The sequence below is a fragment of the Saimiri boliviensis genome, chromosome 5 (genome assembly GCF_048565385.1).
Source record: "Saimiri boliviensis isolate mSaiBol1 chromosome 5, mSaiBol1.pri, whole genome shotgun sequence".
In the NCBI taxonomy this organism is placed as follows: Eukaryota; Metazoa; Chordata; class Mammalia; order Primates; family Cebidae; genus Saimiri; species Saimiri boliviensis.
The window spans coordinates 79785396-79812031 of record NC_133453.1 but is presented as its reverse complement, the minus strand read 5'-3'; the positions used below and the strand labels follow the sequence as shown (position 1 = coordinate 79812031).

At 36.3% G+C, this 26636-nt stretch overlaps 1 protein-coding gene across 5 annotated transcripts in view; it reads left to right on the top strand.

The window, feature by feature from the left end:
• Window positions 1-26636, top strand: part of MARCHF7 (membrane associated ring-CH-type finger 7) — a 60032-nt gene extending 33396 nt beyond the window's left edge. The window contains exons 3-11 of one of the 5 annotated variants that reach the window (XM_010329874.3): window positions 1354-1546; window positions 3662-3829; window positions 5973-7068; window positions 10179-10348; window positions 16742-16851; window positions 20960-21073; window positions 22675-22723; window positions 24932-24956; window positions 25322-26636. In XM_010329874.3, the coding sequence (XP_010328176.3) occupies window positions 1354-1546; window positions 3662-3829; window positions 5973-7068; window positions 10179-10348; window positions 16742-16851; window positions 20960-21073; window positions 22675-22723; window positions 24932-24956; window positions 25322-25334 (1938 nt within the window). In that variant the 3' untranslated portion in view covers window positions 25335-26636. The remainder of the gene's footprint in view (window positions 1-1353; window positions 1547-3661; window positions 3830-5972; window positions 7069-10178; window positions 10349-16741; window positions 16852-20959; window positions 21074-22674; window positions 22724-24931; window positions 24957-25321) is intronic. The other 4 variants (XM_010329869.3, XM_039470075.2, XM_010329881.3 and 1 more) reach the window with 4 other exon arrangements.

Sequence of the window (26636 nt, the reverse complement as noted above, 5' to 3'; positions counted from 1 at the left end):
AACACTTAAAAGAACTTGGTTTCATTTTAATATTCGTTAGTATAATAAACTGTTTACCACATACTTAACCCATGGTAACATGCTTTAAAAAATGGTTTTTCTTTTATATCCAGAAAAATTACTTTTGTTTTAGAGGTCCTTACTATCTCTGAGCCATTTAGATTATATGCGAAATGTATTTTTCTTAAGTCTGTCTGTGTTCTGTCTGCATGTATTTGTCCTGGTAAGTAATTTCCCATGATGGAAACAATTTTGTAAAAAGAATAATACAATTTAAATAATTATGGTTGAAATATATTGTCATTTAAACCTAAATATTTAAAGAGACAAACTAATCCTGTTTTAGTGCATTGCAGTTAGTGAACCTAACCAATTAAAGAATTGGGGAGAAGTAAAATAGTTTGAATATTATCAGTGATATTTGTGTTATGAGCTTTATTTTGTGTACATATATGTTAAAATAGAAAACCATGAGCCAGGTTTTAAAATATGTACTTGTTTTAGTTGTTGATTGACTGATGAAGAAATTTCTGTTAGGATTTTTTTTTTTTTTTTTTTTTTTTTTTTTTTTAGCTTACCCTTATTAGTGTTGTATGACTGTATTCTGGAGACTAGGCATCAGAACAAGGATGTTAGTTGAAAAAATCTGATTTTCATAGTAGGGTAATTCGCAGTCTCTTTATAGCTTAGTGTTCTGTCTACCTCTAAGAGGAAACAGGGTTTCTCAAAAGATTGAAATATAAAACAAGTGCAACAAGGATTCCATTTTCAAAAAGAAAAAAAAACTTGAAATATTAAATCAGGAAAAATAATTACAGTTTTTGGTCCAGTGTTTTATAACCAAGTGTTTCTATGTAGTTAAAAAGAGAACTTACTCTAAATCAGATTGATAGCCCGCAAAGTACAATTATAGTGTACAGTAAATAGACAAGTGGGTAGAAGAAACAAAGACTAACGAAGAGCTATATGTAATAGAGGCTGGGCTTGGTGGCTCACATCTGTAATCCCAGCACTTTGGGAGGCAGAGGATCATGAGGTCAGGAGTTTGTGATCAGTCTGACCAACATGGTGAAACCCTGTCTCTACTAAAAATACAAAAGTTAGCCTGGCGTGGTGGCACACACTTGTAATCCCAGCTACTCAGGAGGCTGAAGCAGGAGAATTGCTTGAACCTGGGAGGTAGAGGTTGCAATGAGCCAAGATTGTGCCACTGTACTCCAGGGCTGGGCAACAGAGCAAGACTCTGTCTCAAAAGAGAAACAACGAACTACACAGTAGAAAAATTGACGTTTATGGGAATTTATTAGAGGATTGTGGGTTATTATTGTTTAAAAAAGTTTTTTGAACTTACAGTCTACATCAGCATCAGCATCTGCATCAGCATTTCAATCTACATGGTATAGTGAATCTGAGATAACTCAGGGAGCACGCTCAAGATCACAGAACCAGCAACGGGATCATGATTCAAAAAGACCTAAACTTTCTTGTACAAATTGTACTACCTCAACTGGGAGAAATGTTGGAAATGGTTTAAATGCAGTATCAGGTAAGAATTAAGTTTCTATAGGTATTTTAAGCCTGTTTTTTCTCCAGGTATAACACAGTTGTTCTTAGTTTTGGAATGAAGAAAGTAGATTTTATATGAAGACAGTGGCTCAGAAATGTGAAATTTCCAAAATCTTACTTTAAATTAGTGCTAGAACTGATATTAATTCTTCTGCATTTTTTGTTGTATATTTGATATGGATATCCTACATAAACAGGATATTAGTAGATTTTAATTAGAATAGCTGGTGTTACATGGTAATCAAATTGGTAAATGTGTATATTCTTTTGGTTATTATATTGTTATAAGGAAAGCTAAATCTACTGATATGTGTTTAAAATATTGCTTAAGCATGTCTTATGTAAATGATAAACATTGTAGTATGTAATATTTTCAGAAAATATGGAAACTCTCCTGGTTGTGATGGCCCACACCTGTAGTCCCAGCACTTTGAGAGGCAAAGGCAGAATGATCACTTGAGGCCAGGAGTTTGAGGCCAGCCTAGACAACATAGTGAGACCCTGTTTCTACCAAAAAAATAAAGAATTAGCTGGGCATGGTGATGCATGCCTGTAGTCCCCAGTCACTTGAGAGGCTGGGCCTAGAGCATCACTTGGTCCCAGCAGTTTGAGGTTACTTTGAGCTATGATCATGCCAGTGCACTCCAGCCTGGTAGACAGAGCAAGACTGTCTGTTAAACAAACAAAAAATACGGAAACTCTTGAGTTAGAAAAAAACGGTGGTATTTTAGTAGGAGTTCTATACAAGGAATTCATAAGTCACAATTTTAGTCCTCTAGATGTGTGGCGCTGGGTGACGTCCTAACCACTCTGGGATTTGGATGGTCTATCCTTAAAGCTGCATGCCTGGTATTGTACTCAGAGACACATATTTTTCACACACATTGAAAAGATCTTTTGTTGAAAGGTTAGGAGGCTACCATCCTACTCATACACCTCTTCAAATGATATGTTAGCTAGTGCCAGTGTTCAAGAGGAGTCAAAGCTTATGATGGCACAATTGGAGGTAAAATTCTTTAAATGTTTATGTATTACCAGTTGAAGTGGTGTAAGCAATTCCTGTCTGTTTTGATAAGCTGGACTGCCATGGGAATGACAGTGCCCATCTGAAGGATATTAAGAATGTCGTGATGGCTAAGAACAGACTGACCGTAACTTTGTAGAAAAACACCACTGTGCCAGAGATATTTTTGTTCTCTTCTGCTATGTGAAAACATAAATACACTGGGCTGTTTCTCTTAATAAAGAGGAATTATTAAGCCTACTAGGATTAGGGAAGAAAGAATCAAATATCAATGTAAATAGTGAAGGAAGGAGGTTGAGACTTAATTTTTACTTTTAAATGAAATCATATCTAATAAAATTTTGATAACTGTAACAATACTTTAATTCTTAGAATAAAGAATCCTAGAGTAGAGAATTAACCAACTGTGATAGCAGTAAAAATAATTCTGATAAAACTGTATTGTTGACATTTTCCCTTTCCAGATGGCTTTAATTTTGATATTGGTAGTTCTCCAGCATCACTTTCATCGACTTTTTGTGAAATTCTCTATTTTTGAAAAGATTTACATTTTTGTTCCGTAGTCGTTTTGCATAATGTATAGGTAGATGTTGTGGGAAGTGACTAAGGCATTGACATCATATATGGGAGTAGATTTTAGTGTTAGGCAGAGAAGACTGTTTGAGTAGGAAATAATTTTTTAAGTAATTAGTTCATTTTTGAATAATTTTATGTTTTACTGAATTTTGTTTCTGATAACAACTGTGTAACAGGGGATTCTCGTAATAAATAACAGTAAGGTAGGGGCGCCTTGGCCAGTAAAGTGCGGGTGCGTTGGCCCAGCACTTTGGGATACCGGGGTGGGCAGATCACTGAAGGTCAGGAGTTTGAGACTAGCCTAGCCAACAGAGTGGAACCCTGTGTCCACTAAATATACAAAAATTAGCTGGGTATGGTGGCGCGCGCCTGTAGGGAAGGCTGAGACAAGAGGATCATAAATAACAGTAACCTTTCTCTGTATTATTACTGAAAATTTTTTATCATTCAGGGCTGTGAAAGCTTTCTCTGAAATAAAACTTGATTTATTTTAAGATTCATCTTGGAGGCATAATCAAGTTCCTAGATCTTCATCAGTGGTACTTGGATCATTTGGAACAGACTTAATGAGAGAGAGGAGAGATTTGGAGAGAAGAACAGATTCCTCTATTAGTAATCTTATGGATTATAGTCATCGAAGTGGTGATTTCACAACTTCATCATGTATGTATAAATTACATTAAGTATAGCTTATTTCATAATGTTCCATTTTTCTCTTTATTACTAAAAACAGTACAAAGGAATAAAGCATATCTTTTATCTTATGAAGATTTCAGAATACCTTAATATTTTTTCTAGTATTTTACTTATTTTGACCTTAAAAAATAATTTGAAGTACAGCAGATGAATATGAGTATCTAGATTCCAACTACCTTTACATTGTTTACCTGCATTCTTCCTTTTATGAATGTCTGTGTTACAAAGTAACATACTGAATCTTAAATCCTCAAATATAATTTGCCTATAACGTGTAGTTTAATAAATAACTACTACTTATTCTGAAGTAACTAAAAGTTGAAGTCACCGTTTTAAGGCATAATTTGGAATTACTTCAGTATAACATGAATATGACTCTAGTTTTATTAAATTGACCTCAAGACCCACACTTTGATTTTTGTTTGTTTGTATATTTCTTTGTTTTGAGGCAGAGTTTTGTTCTTGTTGCCCAGGCTGGAGTGCAATGGCACGATCTTGGCTCACCGGCAACCTCCCCTTCCAGATTCAAGCGATTCTTCTGCGTCAGCTTCTCAAGTAGCTAAGATTATAGGCATGTGCCACCGTGCCCAGCTAATTTTGTATTTTTAGTAGAGACAGGGTTTCACCATCTTGGCCAGATCTTGAACTCCTGATCTCAGGTGATCCGCCCGCCTCAGCCTCCTAAAGTGTTGGGATTACAGGCGTGAGCCCTGCACACAACCACACTTTGTATCATTGTACATAGCCTTAAACGATCATACTAAATATGGGAAGAAAAAAGGTGCTGCTAATTGAAGTTGACAAATACAGTAGGCAGAAATGGAGCTTGATTTACATAGTAGGAAATGATGTTTTGTTTTTAAAGGTTTATATGGCCAGGTGTGGTGGCTCACACTTGTAATCCTGGCACTTCAGGAGGCTGAGGTGGGTGGATCATGAGGTTAGGAGATTGAGACCAGCCTGGCCAACATGATGAAACCCTGTCTCTACTAAAAATACAAAAATTAGCCGGGTATGGTGGTGTGTGCCTGTAGTTCCAGCTACTCGGGAGGCTGAGGCAGGGGAATCACTTGAATCTGGGAGGCAGAGGTTGTGGTGAGCAGAGATCTCGCCTCTGGGCTCCAACCTGGCAACAGAGCAAGACTCCGTCTCCAAAAAAAAAAAAAAAAAAAGTTTAGGCTATTTTAATTTATCTTATTGGTGCAAAACTCAAATGAAAACATTTTACTTTCTTGGCTTTGTATGGTAGAACTTTAGTACACAGTATCAATAGCTTCTAGGTTTCAGAGTATAAAAGTACAGTATAGAAATAGATTTAGTTCCTAACATTTACCCTTTCATAAAGCTTCATGTATTAGCATAGTATTAATTTAGCTCTTACACAAGGTGTATGGGGTAGTTTCTTTGCAAAGGAATCCTATGGTGTTTCTCATCTTATTTGAAGATTTAAACCACCACTTAAGGAATCCTTTCAAAAGTGCAGATGTCACAGACCTATTCAGATTCGTAGTTCCTAGGCAATATTTAAAAGCAAATGTATTTCTGATGAGAAGCCAGGGATAAAAACCACTGCTGTTAACCTGAAAGAAAGAAAAAATTGGAAAAATTTTTAGCTATTAGCAAGACTTATCATAAAATTACAAGGGTTTAAAACTTTAATTTATTGTAGAGTAAAAAAAAATCTCCAAAACAGTCTCCTTAGGATGATGTTGCTTTTAATCATTTTAAGAGTCATTTACATTGTATTACTTGGCCTGTTTAAAATTGTCTCAACTTAAATACTAGATATTATTGTATCATATCAAATAATTTCTGATCAATGAGTTCAGCTGTTTTAATTTTATCAAGTAATGTTTGCTTTTCATAAGCTCATAATATATATATTTGTAATGTTGACTTACACAGCACTACTGGATTTCACCAGTAAGAATAGAAAGAGAAATGTGTTTATGTTTTTTCTATAATAATAGTAAACTCTGTAGTTACAATATAACAGTATTCAGTTTGAATCCAGTGCTTTGTTTTGTCACTCAACATAGTTAATAAATGCAAATAATAATGCTCAAATTATTTCATGTAATTGGTTATCTTTACTTTATTTCAAAAATAGACGTTCAAGACCGAGTTCCTTCACATTCACAAGGAGCAAGACCGAAAGAAAATTCAGTGAGCACTTTACAGTTGAATACATCATCCACAAACCACCAGTTGCCTTCTGAACATCAGACCGTACTAAGTTCTAGGGACTCTAGAAATTCCTTAAGATCAAATTTTTCTTCAAGAGAATCAGAATCTTCCCGAAGCAATACACAACCTGGATTTTCTTATATTTCAAGTAGAGATGAAACCCCAAACATTAGCAATTCAGAAAGGGTTGTTTCATCTCAAAGACCATTTCAAGAATCTTCTGACAATGAAGGTAGGCGGACAACCAGGAGATTGCTGTCACGCATAGCTTCTAGCATGTCATCTACTTTTTTTTCACGAAGATCTAGTCAGGATTCTTTGAATACAAGATCTTTGAGTTCTGAAAATTCTTATGTTTCTCCAAGAATCTTGACAGCTTCACAGTCCCGTAGTAATGTACCGTCGACTTCTGAAGTTCCCGATAGGGCATCTGAAGCTTCTCAGGGATTTCGATTTCTTAGGCGAAGATGGGGTTTGTCATCCCTTACCCACAATCATAGCTCTGAGTCAGATTCAGAAAATTTTAATCAAGAATCTGAAGGTAGAAATACAGGACCATGGTTATCTTCCTCACTTAGAAATAGATGCACACCTTTGTTCTCTAGAAGGAGGCGAGAGGGAAGAGATGAATCTTCAAGGATACCTACCTCTGATACACCATCTAGAGCTCATATTTTTAGAAGAGAATCAAATGAAGTGGTTCACCTTGAAGCACACAGTGATCCTCTTGGAGCTGCTGCCAACAGACCACAAGCATCTGCAGCATCAAGCAGTGCCGCAGCAGGTGGCCCTACATCAGATTCGGCTCAAGGTGGAAGAAATACCGGAATAGCAGGGATTCTTCCTGGTTCCTTATTCCGGTTTGCAGTGCCCCCAGCACTTGGAAGTAATTTGACCGACAATGTCATGATCACTGTAGATATTATTCCTTCAGGTTGGAATTCAGCTGATGGTAAAAGTGATAAAGCTAAAAACGTACCTTCAAGAGATCCAGAAAGATTGCAGAAAATAAAAGAGAGGTAAATTTGAATGCCTGTCTTAAGCCTATAAATCAAGAATATATTAGAGAAAGAACTCTTTTCTTTCTTTCTTTTTGAGACACGGAGTCTTGCTTTGTGGCCCAGGCTGGAGTGCAGTGGCTTGATCTCGGCTCACTGCAACCTTCACCTCCTGGGTTCAAGCAATTCTGTCTCCGCCTCTGGAGTAGCTGGGTCTACAGGCACACGCCACCACCACCTAATTTTTGTGTTTTTGGTAGAGATGGGGTTTCACCATATTGGTCAGGCTGGTCTTGAACTCCTGGCCTTAGGTGATCCACACACCCCAGCTTCCCAAAGTGCTGAGATTTACAGGCATGAGCCATGGCGCTCGGCCCAGAACTCTTCATTTCTAAATTGGCTTCTTATAAAATTGATACCTGAAGTTTCTTTTTTTTTTCTTTTTTTTTTCTTTTGAGTTGGAGTCACACTCTGTTGCCCCAGCAACAACTGTGTAGTGGCACAGTCTTGGCTCACGGCAACCTCTACCTCCCTCGTTCAAGCAGTTCTTCTGCTTCAGCCTCCCAAATAGTTTGGATTACAGGCGACCACTACCACCCCAATTAATTTTTGTATTTTTAGTAGAGGCTGGATTACACCACATTGGCCAGGCTAGTCTCGATCTTGTAACCTTAAATGATCCACCTGCCTCCATCTCCCAAAGTGTTGGGATTACAGGGGTGAGCCACCAGGCCTAGCCTGAAATTTCTTCCCTTAACATTTATATCCATTAAGGTGTTAATTTCTCACTCGTAGGTAAACAGATAAGAATTAATAATTTCTGATAGGCAATGTGTGAATTATGTCAGAAAGTAATCTAAAGGTTATTTTAACCAGGTTGGAGTACATATACACAGAAAGACAAAAATCTTAATCTCTGACTTAATTCCTTGGTAAATGGGGTAGGTAAGAGGAACAGATTACCAATAAATCTGTCTTAGTGGTTACTAAGATGATTTATTAACTAACCATTTATTTACATTTCTTACCGCAAATCTTTTTTTGGAATTTGATGCATGAAATTTTGATGCACAAAATAATCTTTATTTTATATTTGAAATCCAAGTATATACTGAATATTCTTTTTAAATATTTTGTAGAGACGCTTCTTGTTTTGCTTCCCAGGCTGGTCTCAGACTCCTGGCTTCAAGCCATCCTCGTGCTTCAACCTCCAAAAGTGCTGAGATTGCAGGCGTGAGCCATCATGCTCACTCAGTTCTTTACACTTTAGAATTATTTAACAGAAATACCAGTGTAGGCCAGGCACAGTGGCTTGTGCCTATAATCTCCAGACTTTAGGAGGCTGAGGCAGGTGGATCAGGAGGTCAGGAGATTGAGACTATCCTGGCCAACATGGTGAAAACCCATCTCTGTTAAAAATACAAAGATTAGCTGGGCATGGTGACGTGCACTTGTAGTCCCAGCTATTTAGGAAGCTGAGGCAGTAGAATCTTTTGAACCTGGGAGGTGGAGGTTGCAGTGAGCTGAGGTTGCATCACTGCACTCCAGCCTGGAGACAGAATGAAACTCTTACTCAAAAAAAATTTAAAAAAGGAAAAAGAAAAACCAGTTTAAATTCAGGGCATAAAATCTTTTTATACAAATAAATCTTTAGTTGAAGGTTGCTTATAAATTACTGGTAAGAGTGAAAAGACAAAAAAAAACAGAGATCTTAGTCCCAGCCTGACTGTTAATTTAGTCATCCTAGTCTAATTACTTAGCATTAAAATAAAATGAGAGAAAGTAGTTTATTTGAAATACACTTCGAGGAAAAGACTTGCTTTAATGTTTGCCTATTATAGCAGCTTCCTCTAATTGCAGGCTGTCTGCTGTCTGCTAAGGAATGTAGTAACATATTTTCAGCTCTCAAGGTTAGGTTAATTTGAGTACAGTAGTGTAGGCAGAGAGCAAAGTTTTAGTTTAGTTACCTTCAGAAAGAAATGACTGAATCAGTACCACTCTGTCTGGTTAGTTTAAAAAGCACCATTTGTTGGTTATTTTGCCAGAGAGAGAGTGTGTGTTGTGTATATGTTTGTATTCCTGTATTATATCTTTCCTCATACCTAAGGATTTTAAGACATTACACAATTAAGTTAAAAATGATACAGAAGAATTGAATCCACCAAGTCAATAATTGAAACTCTGAAAGGAAGAAAGTTAAATTTAAAGGTCAAATGTAAATACCATGTTTTCAGTCTTTAAAAATAATTTATGCTTGAGGTCATGTCTGATTAAGACAGGGCATGAAAGTCTCCTAGCAGTTGTATATCTGTCTTTCCACAAATCTTTTGCTAAGTTCATTTAGGAATCCATATATTCCAGGTTGTATTTCAGTAACAGTTGAGCATTCTGTATTACAAATTTACTGAGGACGTGTTTCATGCCAACAGTAGAATAACACAGTAGGAATTTTAACCATTATTATTATATAGAACTATTACTCTGCATTTATATAACACAATGGCCTGTTAAATAGAGGACATAGGTTAATGGAAACTGTTGTAAGATTGTTGCAGGAAGCGGGGGGTGGAGAATTTTAACATACTTTTTAATATTTTCTGTGATACACAAGTCAGTTTAAACGTCATTCTGATAACGTAAATGAGAATCTACAAGCCAATATGTGTTTAATTCATGGAAATAGCCCTAAAATTTGAGAGGAGGCGAGGGGCAAAAGTGGTAAGTTTGTCTTATCTTTATACTGTTGGACTTGAAGTAGTCTGGAATACCTCAGAAATTAAAATCTTTTAGGGGTACTTATAAAGTCATTGAGAAATGATAGGTTTACCTATCATTTATTTTCAAATGATTTGAGTAATTTTTGTGATGTGATGGAATGAAGGAGAACTATTAGGGAAGCTCTTAAAATACTACAGTTTTTATGCTCAGTGAGAGGATTTTTCATGTTCAGTCAGAGTGTTGCTGACTAATAATAATTGTTACTGTTTTATTGATGTTACTATTTGCTTTTTTCCACCCAGAGACAGTGTGGGTAGAAATATAAAAAAAAAAAGAGCTTGTGATTATGTGTGACTGAAGTAACCAACCAGGATGAGTTATGATGGATCTGGGAAATGTGCCTTCTTTTTCAGCCTCCTTTTAGAGGACTCAGAAGAAGAAGAAGGTGACTTATGTAGAATTTGTCAAATGGCAGCTGCATCATCATCTAATTTGCTGATAGAGCCATGCAAGTGCACGGGAAGTTTGCAGTATGTCCACCAAGAGTGTATGAAAAAGTGGTTACAGGCCAAAATTAACTCTGGTAAGATTTATCCTTTTGTGTTTTCACAATTTTTCTAAGAGATGCACGTATGTATGCCTTTTGCTTAACAAATTTATAATTTATAGATTATTGAATTTAGACTTTGAACAAGTGTCTCAATCATTTTTGAAGTCTTAGCAGAAGCATTAAAGAGGATTAGTCTTTCTTTATAAATTTTTAGTAATGTATATTTCATTTCTCAACCATTTACTACTTCATGACATGTATAATACAGCTGTAATTTGTGATCACTGGTATGTCCCTTATATCATGTAAGATCCTTTTGAATCAAGAAAATAGACTCACCATTTACGAACTGTATGTCCTTGGGAAAGATTTATTTCTAATGTTGCTGTTGTGTCACTTTGCAACTTACGATAATAAGGCTCCTGTGGGGATTTATTTGTTCATTGAGTGCCTGTAATAGAGCCAGGCACAGTAGTTCTAGACATTAGTTATAGGATGGTAAAAAAGACAAGGCACTAGCTTCTTGCATTGGTATTGGATGTTAAGGAAATGCCTTTCTGAGATGAGAACATGTAAATTGAGAGCTGAGCTATTCCATAATTAGGGGAGAGCACTCTAGCATAGGGAACAGCAAGTTCAAATACTTTAAGGTTGGACTCAACTTGGTGTATTTGAGGAGCTGAATTATGCATAGTGTGGCTGGTGTATAATTAGTCGGGGAGAGAATAAAGCTGAGATAGGAAAGATTAGCAGAGGTTAGCTCATGCAAGACTTTTAAAGCAAAGGTCCAACCTTAGATTTAAGTATGATGGGAAGCTACTAAAGGGAAAGGGGATGAAATGGTCTTACTCATATTTGGCTGCTCTGTAGAGAATGAATTTTTAGGGGGACAAGAGTAATACAGGGAGACCAACCAATAGTCTATTATTGGAGCACTTGTTAGAGTTGGTGGTGATGAACGTGTAGCAGTGGTGATCGTGTTGATAGAAATGGATAGATTCTGATATATTTTGTAGGTAGATTCTGTAAGACATCTAATTCAGTAGATTGGATGTGATGGAATGAAGGAGAAAGAACTATTAGGGAAGCTCGTATTTTTGAGCAGTTAAGTGAATGACGGTTCCTTTTACTGAAATAGGAAGCTGAAAAGGGGACTAAGACTTTTGTTTTGGACATTATATTTGAACTACTTATTAGATAACCATATAGAAATATCATGTAGGCAGTTGGCTAGACAAGCCTGGCATTTCAGGAGAAACACTGATTAGTTTCAGTTATGAGCATGTGAGTAACATTTGAGACATTGGTCAGCTAGAGAAAGAGCAGATAGCAAAGAAAATGGCCCAGGACAGAGCCCTGGGACACTAACATTTAGTGAGAACAGAGGAGATATAAGGAGCAGCCTTTAGTCAGAAAGGAAGAAAACCAAGAAAATGTGTTGTGCAAGCCAAAAGAAGAATGCTTTAAAGAGTATGTGATCAACCCTGCACTTCTGAGAGGTCAAGTAAGAGAAGAAAGAATAATTGGATTTGATAGCATGGGTGTTCTTGGTGGTTTCAGTCTCTGGAATTGTGGGTTCCTAAGCCTTATTAGATTAGATTGAGAGGAGTAAAGGAAGTAAGAAAGGAGAGACAGCAACACAGATTTGACACTTTGAACAAATTTACTACCAAGGAGACTACAGGGAACAGAATTAGAGTTATATGGGCTCATAGGAAGTGTTTTTGTTTTATTTTGAGGTAGATTTTTAGGCTTGTTTTTATTTAGAGTCTTCTAACAACAACAAAAAAAAAAAATACAAAAAGAGAAGAAAGAAGATGGGATCCAGAGCACAGGTTGAGTGGTTATCCCTTAATAGGAGAAAGGATATATTCTCTTCGGAAGGCTAGTGTTGATATGGGTGTTGATCAGTTTGTTGCTTTAATGGGAAGATTTATGACTTCCTGTGTTAATTGCATCTGTTTTCTTAGGTAAGGTCTTTCACCGATTAGGAGGCAGGTTAGAAGGTTTTGAGGTATGAGAAAAATAACATTCTAAGGATGCAGATATGTTGCAGGATTTCCAGATTGTATTAGTGTCTGTAAAAGTGATTTTAAAATTAGGTACACATGCAATTTTTTTAAAGCTGTTATCAGATGCTTGGGATACAGGTATGGACTAGAGTTCAATGCTAGTGGGTCTTTTGCCAGGCAGATATGATGAAGAGCGTTAAGGGTATCTATAAGGACATAATTGTGGCAATTACAGAAATTAAAATCAGAAGGAAAGTAAGGACGTCACAAAGTGTATAATGAGAAAGTGTAGAGTATCTTTGAATTTTATTGACATTGAACTAAGCAGGCTAAAATAATAAGAATTGGTACACAGGAGGAGGAGATGCTTAAAATAGAGATTTAGGGGTAGTACAGTAAATTGTGACGAAATCAAGGGGGATGAACTTAGAGTGGGCGACTGAGGTTGGAAAGGGTAATATTGGAAGCAAAGATGTTGAGAAAGTTATAATCCAATGGGACTGGTCTTGGATGTTGAAACAACCAAGGATTTAGTTGGCAAAGAAAGTAGAGAGCCAGTTGCTGAAGTCATTAATGAATTAGGGGAGTTAGGATTTGAAAACAGTAATGGGTATGTTGGGTGGGCAACGACCCTTACTTCTTGGTCCTGAGTTGCAAGGGACTGTGGGGATAAAATGGCCATAGAAACATACATATAGGTATTATTAGTCAGGGGGCACTGTGGTTCACACATGAAAGTAAAAAGTTCAAAAAAGAAAGGTTCGTGATTAGAGGAATTTACTGGTATTAGACCATGAGTACAAGAGAGGACATAGAAACTACCAGTAAGGTAGAAAATTAGATCAGATTAATAAATATACATAATTGTGTGAGATTAAAGGTCTGATCATTATAGCATGGTGACATAAGACAAATATGTTGTGAGGTATGATGGCACTGATTTTGATCTTAATCTGTTGGAGGAGTTGGGTTCAAGTTGGAGATTATGGGGATACTGGGAAAATTCCTGAGGCTCCTAGCAATGTGGTAGTCAAGTAATGAGCAGTATCCCCCTTGGTGGGCACAAGAGGAGAAAGCAGTACGTTTTCTTCTAAGCTAGTCTAAGCCCAAGGCGCTGAATAAACAAGCTGTCTTACCTGGAGCTGCCTGTTCTCTGATCTGTGTTGTGTTACAATTACTCACAGGCTTTGTTGGTCACTCCCCTGGGGTGTTAGGAGGACTAAATGAGAGAGAGATTACATTTAACATGCTTTACATTTTAACACTTAAGGGCCCAGAAATATTAGCTATTACCAAAATGAAGAACAACTACTTGACTTCTGATACAATTGATTATTAGTGCTAGATATGGAGGAAAACAGATAATACAGTTTATTGTTTAAGAACATTGGCTTTTTGAAGTTACACAAGCCCAGTTTGGAGCATTTACTTGAACACTCAGCTAGCTATAGGATCTTGAGCATGTTTCTTAACATTGGTTCTCAACTCTGGCTGCTGATCAAAATCACTTACTGGAGTTTTTAAAAATACAGATGGGCTGGGCACAGTGACTCACTCCTGTAATCTCAGCACTATGGGAAGCCAAGGCGGGTGGATCACCTGAGGTCAGGAGTTTCAGACCAGCCTGGCCAACATGGCGAAACTCCACCTCTACTAAAAATACAAAAATTAGCTGGGTGTGGTGGTGCACCCCTGTGATCCTAGCTACCCAGGAAGCTGAGGCAAGAGAATCACTTGAACCCAGGAGGCAGAGGTTGCAGTGAGCCAAGATTGCCCCATTGCACTCCAGCCTCCGTGACAACAGTGACACTCCATCTCAAAAAACAAAAAATACAGATGATTGAGATCCACTCTCAAAGATTCTTAAGTAGGACTGGGGTTAAGCCTCAGTTCCTTCATGAGTAAAATTGAATAATACCTAATAAAGTTGTTAATGAATGTCAAAATAGTTAATGTTTATAGTTTCCACTGTACCAGGCATGTGGTAAGTACGTGATTAAATTAAATGGGAGTTTGTTTTTGTTTTTGAAACAGAGTCTTGTTCTGTCTCCAGGCTGGAGTGCAGTGGCACAATCTTGGCTCACTGCAACCTCTGCCTCCTGGGTTCAAGGGATTCTCCTGCCACAGCCTTCTGAGTAGCTGAGACTACAGGCACACACCACCATGCCTGGCTAGTTTTTTTATTTTTAGTAGAGGTGGGGTTTCGTCATATTGGCCAGGCTGATCTCAAAGTCCTGGCCTCAAGTGATCTGCTCTCCTCAGTGGCCTCCCTGGCTAATTGTATTTTAATAGAGATGGACTTTCATCATGTTGGCCAGGCTGGTCTCGAACTCCTAACCTCAAGTGATCCGCCTGCCTCGGCAGCCTCCCATAGTGTTGGGATTACAGGCGTGAGCCACCATACCTGGCCTCAAGTTAGTTTTACAAGGTTATAATAAATACTTTTCAAAAGTTGGCCAATTGAATGTATAGGTCTCAGCAACTGAACTTTCCTGGTAAGTATTCAGAAGTATTTTTTATAGCTGCACAAATACTCCATCATTCTGGTAGAGACTTATTTAAACATTTATTAAGAAGCTACTAAATTTGGATTGCTAAAGTCTACAGGATATACAAAGATGAATACAATAAATCTAGTACAGGTTAAGGCAGGTGCAGTCAGGGTGTAATGGAGAGAGCCCTGATTAAGATATATATAGGAGTAGGCTGATTGGTGACTGATGCCTATAATCCAACAGGACAAGACAAGAGAATCTCTTGAGCCCAGGAGTTAGAGGTTGCAACGAGCCATGATTATGCCACTGCATTCCAGGCTTAGCAGCAGAGTGAGATCTTGCTCCAGCAAAAACATGTAGGAATAAATGGGTTGCTCTCAGCTGTGTGGAAATCTTTTATTCCTTGGAGGAAGAAAATGAAGCACTAAGATATATAAGAGAATCTGTATTAAATTATCTCCAAGGTCCATATTACATTTTCATGTATGCTATACTCTAAAAAGAATTTGGGTTTTATTCATATACTCAAAATGTAGTGAAAACTCAATGTAATTTTACTACAGCTCATTTTGAGACAGCTTATTTCTTCAGATTAGACTCACTTTCAGCTGTTTTCTAGAAAATATGCGTAAGTTACTACTGCTGTCTTGGACCTTACACCAAATTTTACTCTTAAAAAATTCTTACTTGACTAACACTAGTTAGTAGAGTTTTATGAGCTCCTTGAAGGCAGGACCTTCTACTCTTTCTTTTTTGAATTTCCAAAACCTCTAATTAACTGGTTGCATATAACAATCACTCAACAAATGTTAGTTGAATTGAATTTAAACCTATCTACACTGTTATTTGTACAACTTACTCTAATTTTAAGGTCATTTTTCCATTTGAAACCCTATCTAAATATAAACAAAGGAAAAGGTAGAAAGAACCTACGTATTTAATTATACAAGACTACTACCTACCAAACTGGAACCAAAAAGCTTCAGAATAATGAAATGTTGAATGGATATGGAAGTTTTCTATTTAAAAAAATTTTTGGTCAAACAAACATAAGTAACATAAAATATGCCATTTTGACCATTTTTAAGTATACAGTTTGGTCCATTGACAGTATTGTGCAATCATCACTCCTATTTCCAAAATCGTCTATCATTCCAGACAGAAACACTAACCATTAAGCAGTAACTCCTCACTTCCTGCTTCCTTCCCCACCAAATCCCTGCTAACGTCTCATCTACTTTCTGTCTTTCTGAATTTGCATATTCTAGATATTTTGTTAGTAGAATCATAAAATATTTGTTCTTTCATATCTGTCTTATTTCATGTAGTATAATGTTTTCGAAGTTCATGTAGCAGCATATATCAAGACTAATTCCTTTTATGACTGAGGGAGCTGTTTTTATTTGGACAAGGTTGGCTCCATTTTTCCCGTTCTAGCAAGTAAGACAGACACATTTTTTAAACTCCAAAAGGTCTTAGGTTTGTGTTGTCACATCAAAGATACTGGCTTGGTGTGTAACTAGGTGTTTGAGATGTGATGTCACTAAACCTTGTTTTCCTGGCATCATGCCAAAATACTTGAGGAAGTAGGAAGTACAGATGACATTCCATTGCCTCTGTCAGCTTCCTGTAATGAAGGATGTATGAGTATCTGGGAAGAAAACAACCAAGGTATCTAAATAATGGGTGGCGGCTTATTATCATAGGGCAGGACCTGACGTGAACAATGGATATTATAGACTGCTGTATTAGGGGACATTACTGGTTTACTGCAGAAATGTATTCCCTTTTCTTTTCCTTTCCATTAAGGTGTTTTGTTTTGTTTTGTTTTTAAATTTTAAGGTTAAAACTTAACGAGGAAAAGTGTCTTATGAAGATATTGTAAAACTAAGCTTTACTTGTCATTTAATTTTTACCAGGTTCTTCATTAGAAGCTGTAACCACCTGTGAACTATGTAAAGAGAAGTTGGAGCTTAACCTGGAGGATTTTGATATCCATGAACTACATAGAGCTCATGCAAATGAACAAGTTAGTATATTTTGCCTAATTTGGTAAGTGTCTATTCTGTGCTTCAAGGACAGCTCTTGAAGAAAACATTAAATCATGGTCAGAAACCTTGCATTAAAATAATAACAACAATGATAATGTTCTTAACATGATTCTATTACTTCATTAGGTGTTAGAATTTTATGATTTTTTTTTTCCCTTAAGCTTAGGAAAGTTGTTCCAAAATAGGGATGCCAACCTTATTTCCCCACAACCGTAAGTTTTTTGAGATGCATGAATGATACAGTTAGAATGAAGAGCTCAATATTTTCCCCCATTTTCTTTACTGAAGGAAAATACAGGAGGTGGGCAGATGTGTGTTTAAGATTACAAGGGTGACCCTAGAGCCAAATTGTTGAAGTGTGGTTAGCATATTTGTTGGGAAAAAAAAATACGATGGAAAGGGAGTGCATGAAGTGCTTGAAAAACACTTTTTGGCCAGGTACGGTGGCTCACTCCTACCCCAAGCACTTTCGGAGGCTAAAAGAGGATGATTGTTTTAGGCCAGGAGTTCGAGACCAGCCTCAGCAACCTAGGAAGACCCTGTCTCTACAAAACAAAAATACTTTTTAAATTTAGGGGTAATGTTCCTACTCTATTTTATTATATTGAATGAGACTTACAAAACATAAAAAGCATTTTGTACAGCCACCATCTCTGTTTAGTTCAACATTTTCATGACTCCAGAAGAAAACCATCTACCCATTAAACAGTTGCACCACATTCTGTCCTCTCAGCCCCTGGCAACTACCAATCTGTGTTGTTTTATAGATTTACTTACCCCAGATAATTTCATACAAATAGAATCATACATTAATATATGATATTTTCTGAACCACGTTTTTTAAATATGGGAATAATGGATATCCTTTGAAAATTGATTAAAACTATGTACCCTTCTTTAAAAATATATAGACACAAATTATGTCTATAATTTAAGGGGTTCCCAGATCCCTTAAAGTGAATTGCTTGAATCCAGATTAAGAATCACTAATCTAAAGAATGAAACATTGAGTAGTTGATAACAGCATAGGTGCTACTCTAATGCCAGTTAGGTTGTGAACCCAGGGGGGTTCACAAGAATGCCAGTGCATTCTCCAATGCACTAGTTGTCCAAAAAGAAAATCACTTTCAGCAAGGAAATGTTGTAAATCCCCAAGGAGTTCTGTGTAGCTAGCTGAGCATTGATACTTAAAAAACGGAGGAATCATGGAAAAGTGGAATCATGCAGAAATAAATATATAATTTTTCAAAATGAGAGTAGGTTTCAAAAGGATTATTTCTTCTGCTGCCTTCCTTTTCGAGATGCTTCATCCTGTCTCTCAGAGGCAGTTCTTTCTTTCTTTGTTTCTTCCTTTTTTTTTTTTTTTGGTGCGATCTCGGCTCACCGCAACCTCCGCCTCCTGGGTTCAGACAATTCTCCTGCCTCAGCCTCCTGAGTAGCTGGGATTACAGGCACGTGCCACCATGCCCAGCTAATTTTTTGTATTTTTAGTAGAGACAGGGTTTCACCATGTTGACCAGGATGGTCTCGATCTCTTGACCTCGTGATCCACCCACCTCAGCCTCCCAAAGTGCTGGGATTACAGGCTTGAGCCACCACGCCCGGCCCCCTTTTTTTTTTTTTTTTAAGTGATGAAGTCTCAGTCTTGTCACCTAGGCTGCTGGAGTGGAGTGGGGCGATCTCAGCCTCCTGACTAGCTGGGATTATAGGTATGTACCACCATGCCTGGCTAATTTTTGTATTTTTAGTAGAGGCAGCGTTTCACCATATTGGTCAGGCTGGTCTAGAACGCCTGACCTTGTGGTCCGCCCACCTTGGCCTCCCACAAGTGCTGGGATTACAGGCATGAGCCACCAGGCTCGGCCAGTCCTTTGTGAACTCAGGAATGGTTTTATTGTTTTCTAAGCATTTTAATGACTCATATTCTTTAGAAGTACTAGGAAATATCAGTTGGAGTCATTTTAAAAACAATGACAGCCTTGATTAAACTTCGTGGTCTTAACTTGTTTGTTCTGTATGAATAATTGCATCTATTTCCTCATTACCCAGTGTCTTGATCTTTTACAAGGTGATAACCATTTAAGTTTTTTTTTTTTTTTTTTTGAAATGGTGCCTCACTCTGTTGCCCAGGCTGGAGTGCAGTGGCACAATCTCAGCTCACTACAGTCTCTGCCACCTAGGTTCAAGTGATTCTCCTGCCTCAGCTGGGATTGCAGGCACCTGCCTCCACACCTGGCTTATTTTTTGTATTTTTAGTAGAGATGGGGTTTCACCATGTTGGCTAGGCTGATCTTGAACTCCTTAACTCAGGTGATCCATCCGCCTCTGCCTTCCAAAGTGCTGGGATTACAGGTGTGAACCACTGCGCCTGGCCCCATTTAAAGTTTTTTAAAAATTTGTGGGTATGTTATTTCCTTGTAAGTTAAAAAGGAATTATTAAGTGAAGCAGAGTGTGTGTGTGTGTGTGTGTGTGTGTTCTTGTCGCCCAGATTGAAGTGCAGTGGCACCATCTCTGCCTTCCGTGTTCAAGTGATTCTCCTGCCTAAGGCTCCCAAGTAGCTGGGGTTACAGGCACCTGCCATGGCTAATTTTTGTATTTTTAGTAGAGATGGGATTTTGTCATGTTGGCTAGACTGGTCTTGAACTCCTGACCTCAAGTGGTCCACCCACCTCAGCCTTCCAAAGTGCTGGGATTACAGGTGTGAGCCACCATGCCTGGCGTCAAATTTCTTGAATACTCAGTAGACTCTGATAACCAATTACTTGCTGAAGGTGGTACTAAGATCATAGAGTTCTTTACTTCCGATGAACCAGTTACCCAATTCAGTTTATGAGTAGTTCAGTGTAAAAATTAAAGGACAGATTAGATTTTTAATAATACTATATCCATGATTTGTATTCATGGCTTAAAAACAACGTGGTGGGGGGCGGTGTGGGAGAGAAACATTTAATCTGAGGAATATGAGCTCCTTAAAATTATCAGGTCCAGCGAGGTGTTTAACATGTAACAGCATTCTCATCTCACTCTCCCTTGAATATCTCTTGAAGCCACTTGCTTTGGAGGCTCTAGACCAGGCGTCCCCAAACTACGGCCCGCAGGCCGCATGCAGCCCCCTGAGGCCATTTATCCGGCCCTCCTGCCACCCTTCAGGAAGGGGCACCTCTTTCATTGGTGGTCAGTGAGAGAGCATAGTATGTGGCGGCCCTCCAACGGTCTGAGAGACAGTGAACTGGCCCCCTGTGTAAAAAGTTTGGGGATGCCTGCTCTAGACTAACTAATACCAAATAGCCATAAATGTCATATACTCTATAGTACAATAGTGTATAGCCAATCACTAACCAACATTGTTTCTGTAAACCAATGAGAATTGAGAGTGAACAACTTTTGTCATTCTCCTTTCCTGATTTGTCTATTCTTTAAAAATTTGAGCCTTTCTTTTGTTCTCTGGAGCACGCTCCACAAGGCAACTTGGAAGTGTGTCCCTGGTAGCAATCCTGAACCTTGACTTAACTCTGTTAATTTTGTCTCAGCTTCTTCCTTTTAGTTTAACACAACAGAACAGTTTGGAATCGAAGAGTTGTTTTTACCAACTACAGATTTCTGTGTGAATGATTAGTTACTCTCTTACCTTTATTAATTCATTCTTTTATTTACTATGCCTTTAAGTTCATTGTATTACACAGAAAAACACTCGAGCTATCACAATAGGTTTTAGTTATAGTAGTGTATTGGCTTAGCTATAGATGAAATGTAATTTTTAACTAAACATATATAGCTATAGCTGTTTGTATAATGAAATCTGTGAGCTTTATAGAAAACCATTCATTTCACCATCAAATTATTTAAAAGTTCCATTTTTTTATAGTCATTACACTAAAGAAGACTATGAGAATAAAAAGTAAAATTTTGTGAAATTATAAAGGACAGTCTTTTTTTTTCTTAATAAATGGCATCGTATCCCTTATTAGGAACTGGATATGAATACATTTCCTCTAGTTTATCAGTGTACTGTGAATATCAATCTGAATTCTACTAATTTTTCATTCTCTGTATTTTCCTTTCTCCTGTTTGCTTCCCTGTTGAAGGCCGAGTATGAGTTTATCAGCTCTGGTCTCTACCTAGTGGTGTTATTGCACTTGTGCGAACAAAGCTTTTCTGATATGATGGGAAATACAAATGAACCAAGCACACGTGTCCGAGTAAGTAATAATGAAGTTGGGGAGAGGGAGGGTGTGATCCAGCAAGTGTTTGCCTTGGAAAGCAGATTGTTTTATATGTTTACATCTTACTTCCTTTGGGAAGCTTTTATTTTTATAATATTTCTTAAAAATGAAGATATTGTAGATATAATGGAAATTTGTGACTTCTGTAACAAGCAGCCTGATTTTCTCATAAAGCTGTTTTAGAGAAGTAATTTTCCAGCTCTTGAAGGTAATTGGAATGTATTTCATTGAAAAAAACAGAATTGGAAACATCGAGGGAAAATGGGCTTTTTATTACTAAAACAGAACCTTGGTATTATCACTTAGAAACCTGAAATGGAACTCCAAGAGCAAAGAGTATGGGAAATTAACTTCAATTTATTCGTTATTGTTCTACAAAATATTACCAGTGTACTAATTTTTAAGTGTCCATATTACAAAATATTTTAGATATGGAATAGTTGGTTGTTTACTGTGTACGCTATTAGCCATATGACATTTTGGCTAGCTGTTTGTTAAGTATTAATAAGTAAATTATGCTTTTTGCCTCAGTGTACCGGAGGAAACTTCATGCTCTGCTTGTCTGGGCCATTTTGGGTAGCAAGGGCTAGGGTCTCTGTATATCTGCCATTATTGTAGTATTCTGAACACTTCATATCTTGAAATATGTTTATAAGTATATCCTTCAAACTTTGTTATATTACTGTTAACTTTGATGATAAAAATGTAGTAGAGTTAATGTAATGTTTTTATTTCGAGAATTATCACGTAACTGCAATTCAATGTGTATATTACTTCTAAATTAGTAAAATACTTTTCTGTATTTTATTATCATGTGGACATTATTCCAGTGAGCCAGTTAACAGATAATTATCATTGAAGAACATTATTGTCTATCAAGAGCATTCAGAATTTGAGCAAAGATCTCTTGACTTCTAAGTACTTTAGAAATTGTGAGCCCCTAAAACCTTAATACTGTAAAATGATTTCTAAAAAGGTACCTTAATTCTTCAGAAAGAATAAACCATATAAAACCTGTAAGAACTTTTGAATTTCATGTGTTTGTAAAAGTTCGTATTTACAAGTTTTAAGGTGGAAAATTACAAAATGTTGGATAATACTCCAAAGTGGAAGTCATTAGGATTTTTTTCTTAAATGAATACTTTTTTTTGGAATAAAATGTATACTTTATCAAATTTAGGTAGGAAAATATGGATTCTTGGGAGGTTTTTTTTGTTTGTTTTTTTAATGGCCACTGAAGTTGAATTTATTTGCGTCCAAATACAAGGGATGGTTTTTGGCTTTTTTCCCTCCATTCCATAATTTTTTTAAGTGTTTTGAGAAAACAATATAAAAAATTATTTTTCTGCTCCCAATTTAAAAAAACTGGTTTCTACATGATTATAATGATTATATAAAACATTTAAAAATTAATACCATTAAGCTTGTAATTTTTGATGTTGGGGGGAGAAAGACCCCTATTTAAAGGCTTTATGATGTTTGACTTATTAAGTAGAAATGAATCTCCTATACTGACTCTCTCTTTAGAACCATTTGCAACATTTAAACTACTGTATTTCTTTCTGCATTGTTTCTAGTTTATTAACCTTGCAAGAACTCTTCAGGCACATATGGAAGATCTCGAAAGTAGGTGGAATTTCCCCCCTCCCCAGACTTGTTGAATTTACTTTTGCAAATTAAATCCACAGAGAAAAACCTAAGTATAACTCTTTTCTGCCAATTAGAGCTTCATTTATAGGCTTAATAATACCAAAATGATTGATTTGGGAAATATGGGTTGGGCAACCGACATTAGTTTTTTTAAAGCATATTTCAAAGTACAGAAGAATGTAATTTTAACTGCCAGTATTTCCTTTTTTTTTTTTTTTTCCAAAGAGAAATTTGCTGATCACCTTGATTTCAGGATTTATAATTTAAAAAGAAGGCATAAATCTTAACTACTAATCAAACCATATTTCTTAATCTGTTAGGATTTCTTAAATTTTGTTTTTGGTAAGAAATTTTGCCTGTTTACTCAGATTTGTTAGATCATAAAAAAATTATTCATTCCAGGAAAATAGGGACTGGGAGTCCTAATTCTGAATTCCTATCAGAAGCCATAAAAGGCTTATTTTGGTGAGGATTTTTTTTTTTTTTTTTTTTTTTTTTTTGGCTGTTTATAAGTACTCATGGACCTTGAATAGGTAGCCAAGCTCTGCCGATAGCTCCAGTCTCTTAAGATCACATTCCAGCGTCAGGACTTCTGCCTGGGCTCCTAAGTGAAGGCACTTAATTCTAAAATCTTGACAGGCATCTATCTGTACAGCCTACCCTCCTTTTAGTCTCCTGGAACTTCTAGTGTGCTTCATACCATGGGGGCACAGGTATTGGTGGCTCTGGAACAGTTCCTGGCAATTGAAGATTACCCCACTCAACCCCTGCATATTTTACTTTTTTACCCTTCGTTACCCATTCCAAAACACTACTCGAAGTGTCTTTTAAAAATATGTATTCTTCAGTTGATTGCTTTCTATACTCATCTTTGAACTATTTGGAGTGTTATCTATAGTATGCATACCATTTTTACCTTTAGAGAAAGCTCAACATCCTTTGAAGTTAAGTTTAAAAAGGATTTAGTCCTAATAGGAACCTTTTAATTTTAGATAATCTAAAACACAGATTTTTGTCATTAAGTGTGTACTACTTTCAAGTTTTAAAAGGATTTGAGATGGAATCAGGTAACATTTTCACAATTTTAATTAGGATATGTGAAAATAAAGGAGTCAGTACAAACTCCTTTGGTATAAATTTTTTTTTCCCTTTATACCTTCGTTTCATATCCCTTATGTTGGCCTAATACAAAGGTCTCTTTGTTTTGTTCTGTTTTTTAACTATATACTTTGTTCAATGTCATGATAGTAATTTGTTTCAGTGTATGTTTTCCCCAGATTTCTCCATTTTAAAAAACTAACATTGTCATTTAAAATTTAGTTTCTTAAACATAGTATTGTCCCCTCCTAACGTGGGAAGAAAAAGATGGAGGTGAAATATGTCCAAACTCAATTAAGCATGAAAGACCTGGGTGCTACAAGTTAACCCCTAAATACCAGAGTATTAATACATTCTGAAATGGGTTCTGACTAAATTATCGTCTCCTGTGGAGTGGAGTTAAATGGAAAAACACAAGAAGTTTCTTAATATGTAATTATTTTTTAGTTTGGAATTTCTCAGTGATATAGCATAAAACTTTAAATAGAGTTTATATCAGTCATGAGCTAGTTACATGCTTGTGTCATTTATTAAATGGATTTAAATATATTAGTGTTGCATAGTTTTTCTGTGCTTTGCTCTAGGTTGATTCCATTTGTTGGATGCTCTTAATTTGTCCAATGTAAATATGAAAAGAGTGCATTAAACCTTTCTGCCCTTGATAATAGGGGAAAGATGGTGGTTAGATGTTTATTTTAATGAGTTTGTGTTTTCTTTCACTTGCAAAGCAGTTCATAGAATTCATAGTTTTATACTTACTATGTCCTTCCTAAAGACATCCAGGATGCTTTATTTTTAACTCTTGAGCCACTAGTGACTCTTGAATAAATTGAGGTCAGAAATATTGCAAAGGTGATAAGTTTCTGACAGTGTGGAGACAGGGGAATAATCTCAACAATAGGTTTTATTACTGAATCCAGTTACTTTAATTTAGGCTGTGTCTATATGAAGCTTTTCTGACTTACTAAATGAGCTTTTATCTTGGCATTGTATAGACATAGCTTTGATGTAAATTGCAAGAACACCCATAACCTCTTATTCTATGTACATTTCTTTTCATTCTCATCGGATGCATCAAACATGCAGCGGTAATAAGCCAGATTCTACTCAGGTGTGTGAGAGCACTTGCCTTAAGTTCACTTTTTTCCTAGTGTTTATATATCATTGGCTACTATGAACACAGATTTATCTCAGAAAAAATGTTTAGAAGATGCTCTTGAACATTTTTAAGCATTTTCATTTTTATAAAAATTGATAGAATATTACAAAAAGATGGGGGGGCGGGGGCATTGCGGATGGGAATCACCCACAGTCAAACCACCCTAACCCTGTCATATAACTTATCATTTTGATCAAACAATATACTAAATTGGGATTTTTGTTTTTACAAGTCATTGCTGTTCTGGCTTCATATTTACACTTCCCATTTTTATCCCCCTTAAAATCATTCTTGACTATCCTGTTTTCTTTCAACAGCTTCAGAGGATGATTCCGAAGAAGATGGAGACCATAACAGGACATTCGATATTGCCTAACTTCATATAAGACAGATGGATGATCTGTGAACACAAGTGTTTATTAAAACTGGCAATTAAATATAAATTAATTTTGTGGGGGAATGCCTAATAAATACATTGACTATATATAAAATGAATATATACATACACATGTATGCCTGTATATATATATTCATTCTCAAGTGTTGCTGAATTAAAATTCTGCTGGACTTTTTTAACACAGCAAATTTGATGTTTATAAACTGGTAATCAAAAAGGTTTTTTTCTTTTAGGTGAGTGGGAAAGTATTACCCTTGTTTTAAGTATCTAAGCAATGCCCATCAACCCTTTTTTGTGTTCTGATTACTATAGTCATATTTATGAAAAAAAGGTTTGTGTTTTAGTCTCTTGCTAGTGAGAAAAGTGGGACAAAATATGCGTTTGAAATTAAATCCATATGGCACCTAATTATTTTTCTTTTAAAATGCCTTAAGTTACTGTCTTTTTGATAATCATCTGCTTCCAGTGTTTAAAAACAAAAACTAAAAAAAGAATGGGAGAAGGTTCCGAAAAGAGCATTATATTAGGTTTCCAAATTTAATTTGAATTCCAAATTCACTTAGCAATAAAATCTAATTTTTAAAAAAGTATATAAATATCAAATGCATAAATGATGGATGCATTTTTGTATTGATTTGCAAAATGCAGATTATATTTGATAGGCTATAGTATGTAGATATTCCTTTTAGGAATATTACAGCTGTAAATTATATGAGAATTGCTAGTCAAATACTATTTGGTTTAAAAAAAAATATTGCAATCTCAAGTTAATGGAATATTTTTAAATCCCACATTCAGAGTTTAAAACACTGGTTTTCAATGTGTTTTTTAGTGTTGTCACTTCTTTATAGATAAATATGATATAAATAACCTGTTTGGATCCTGGTCGTTTTTAACTGTTCCTTGGTAATTCTGAGCATTTATTTGATGACTTAGTATTTTTCACTACCTTTGGAGGGCAGATGAACCTTATTCACCATGAATGGATCTACACTGTGGTCATAAGTTGTGTATACCTACATAACACTGTATTTTTTCTTCTGTCAGTATCCTTGAGATACACTTTAAAACACCTTAAGGTCTGATATTATTGCAACAAACTACTTTTTCAAACCTAAATAGGAACCATGTAATTTCTCAAAAGTGAATGACAATTTGCCCACACTTAGTTTGTTGGTTTTATGTAAAACATTGGCTCGAAATAAAGTGCACACTGATTTATTTACAGTTTGAAA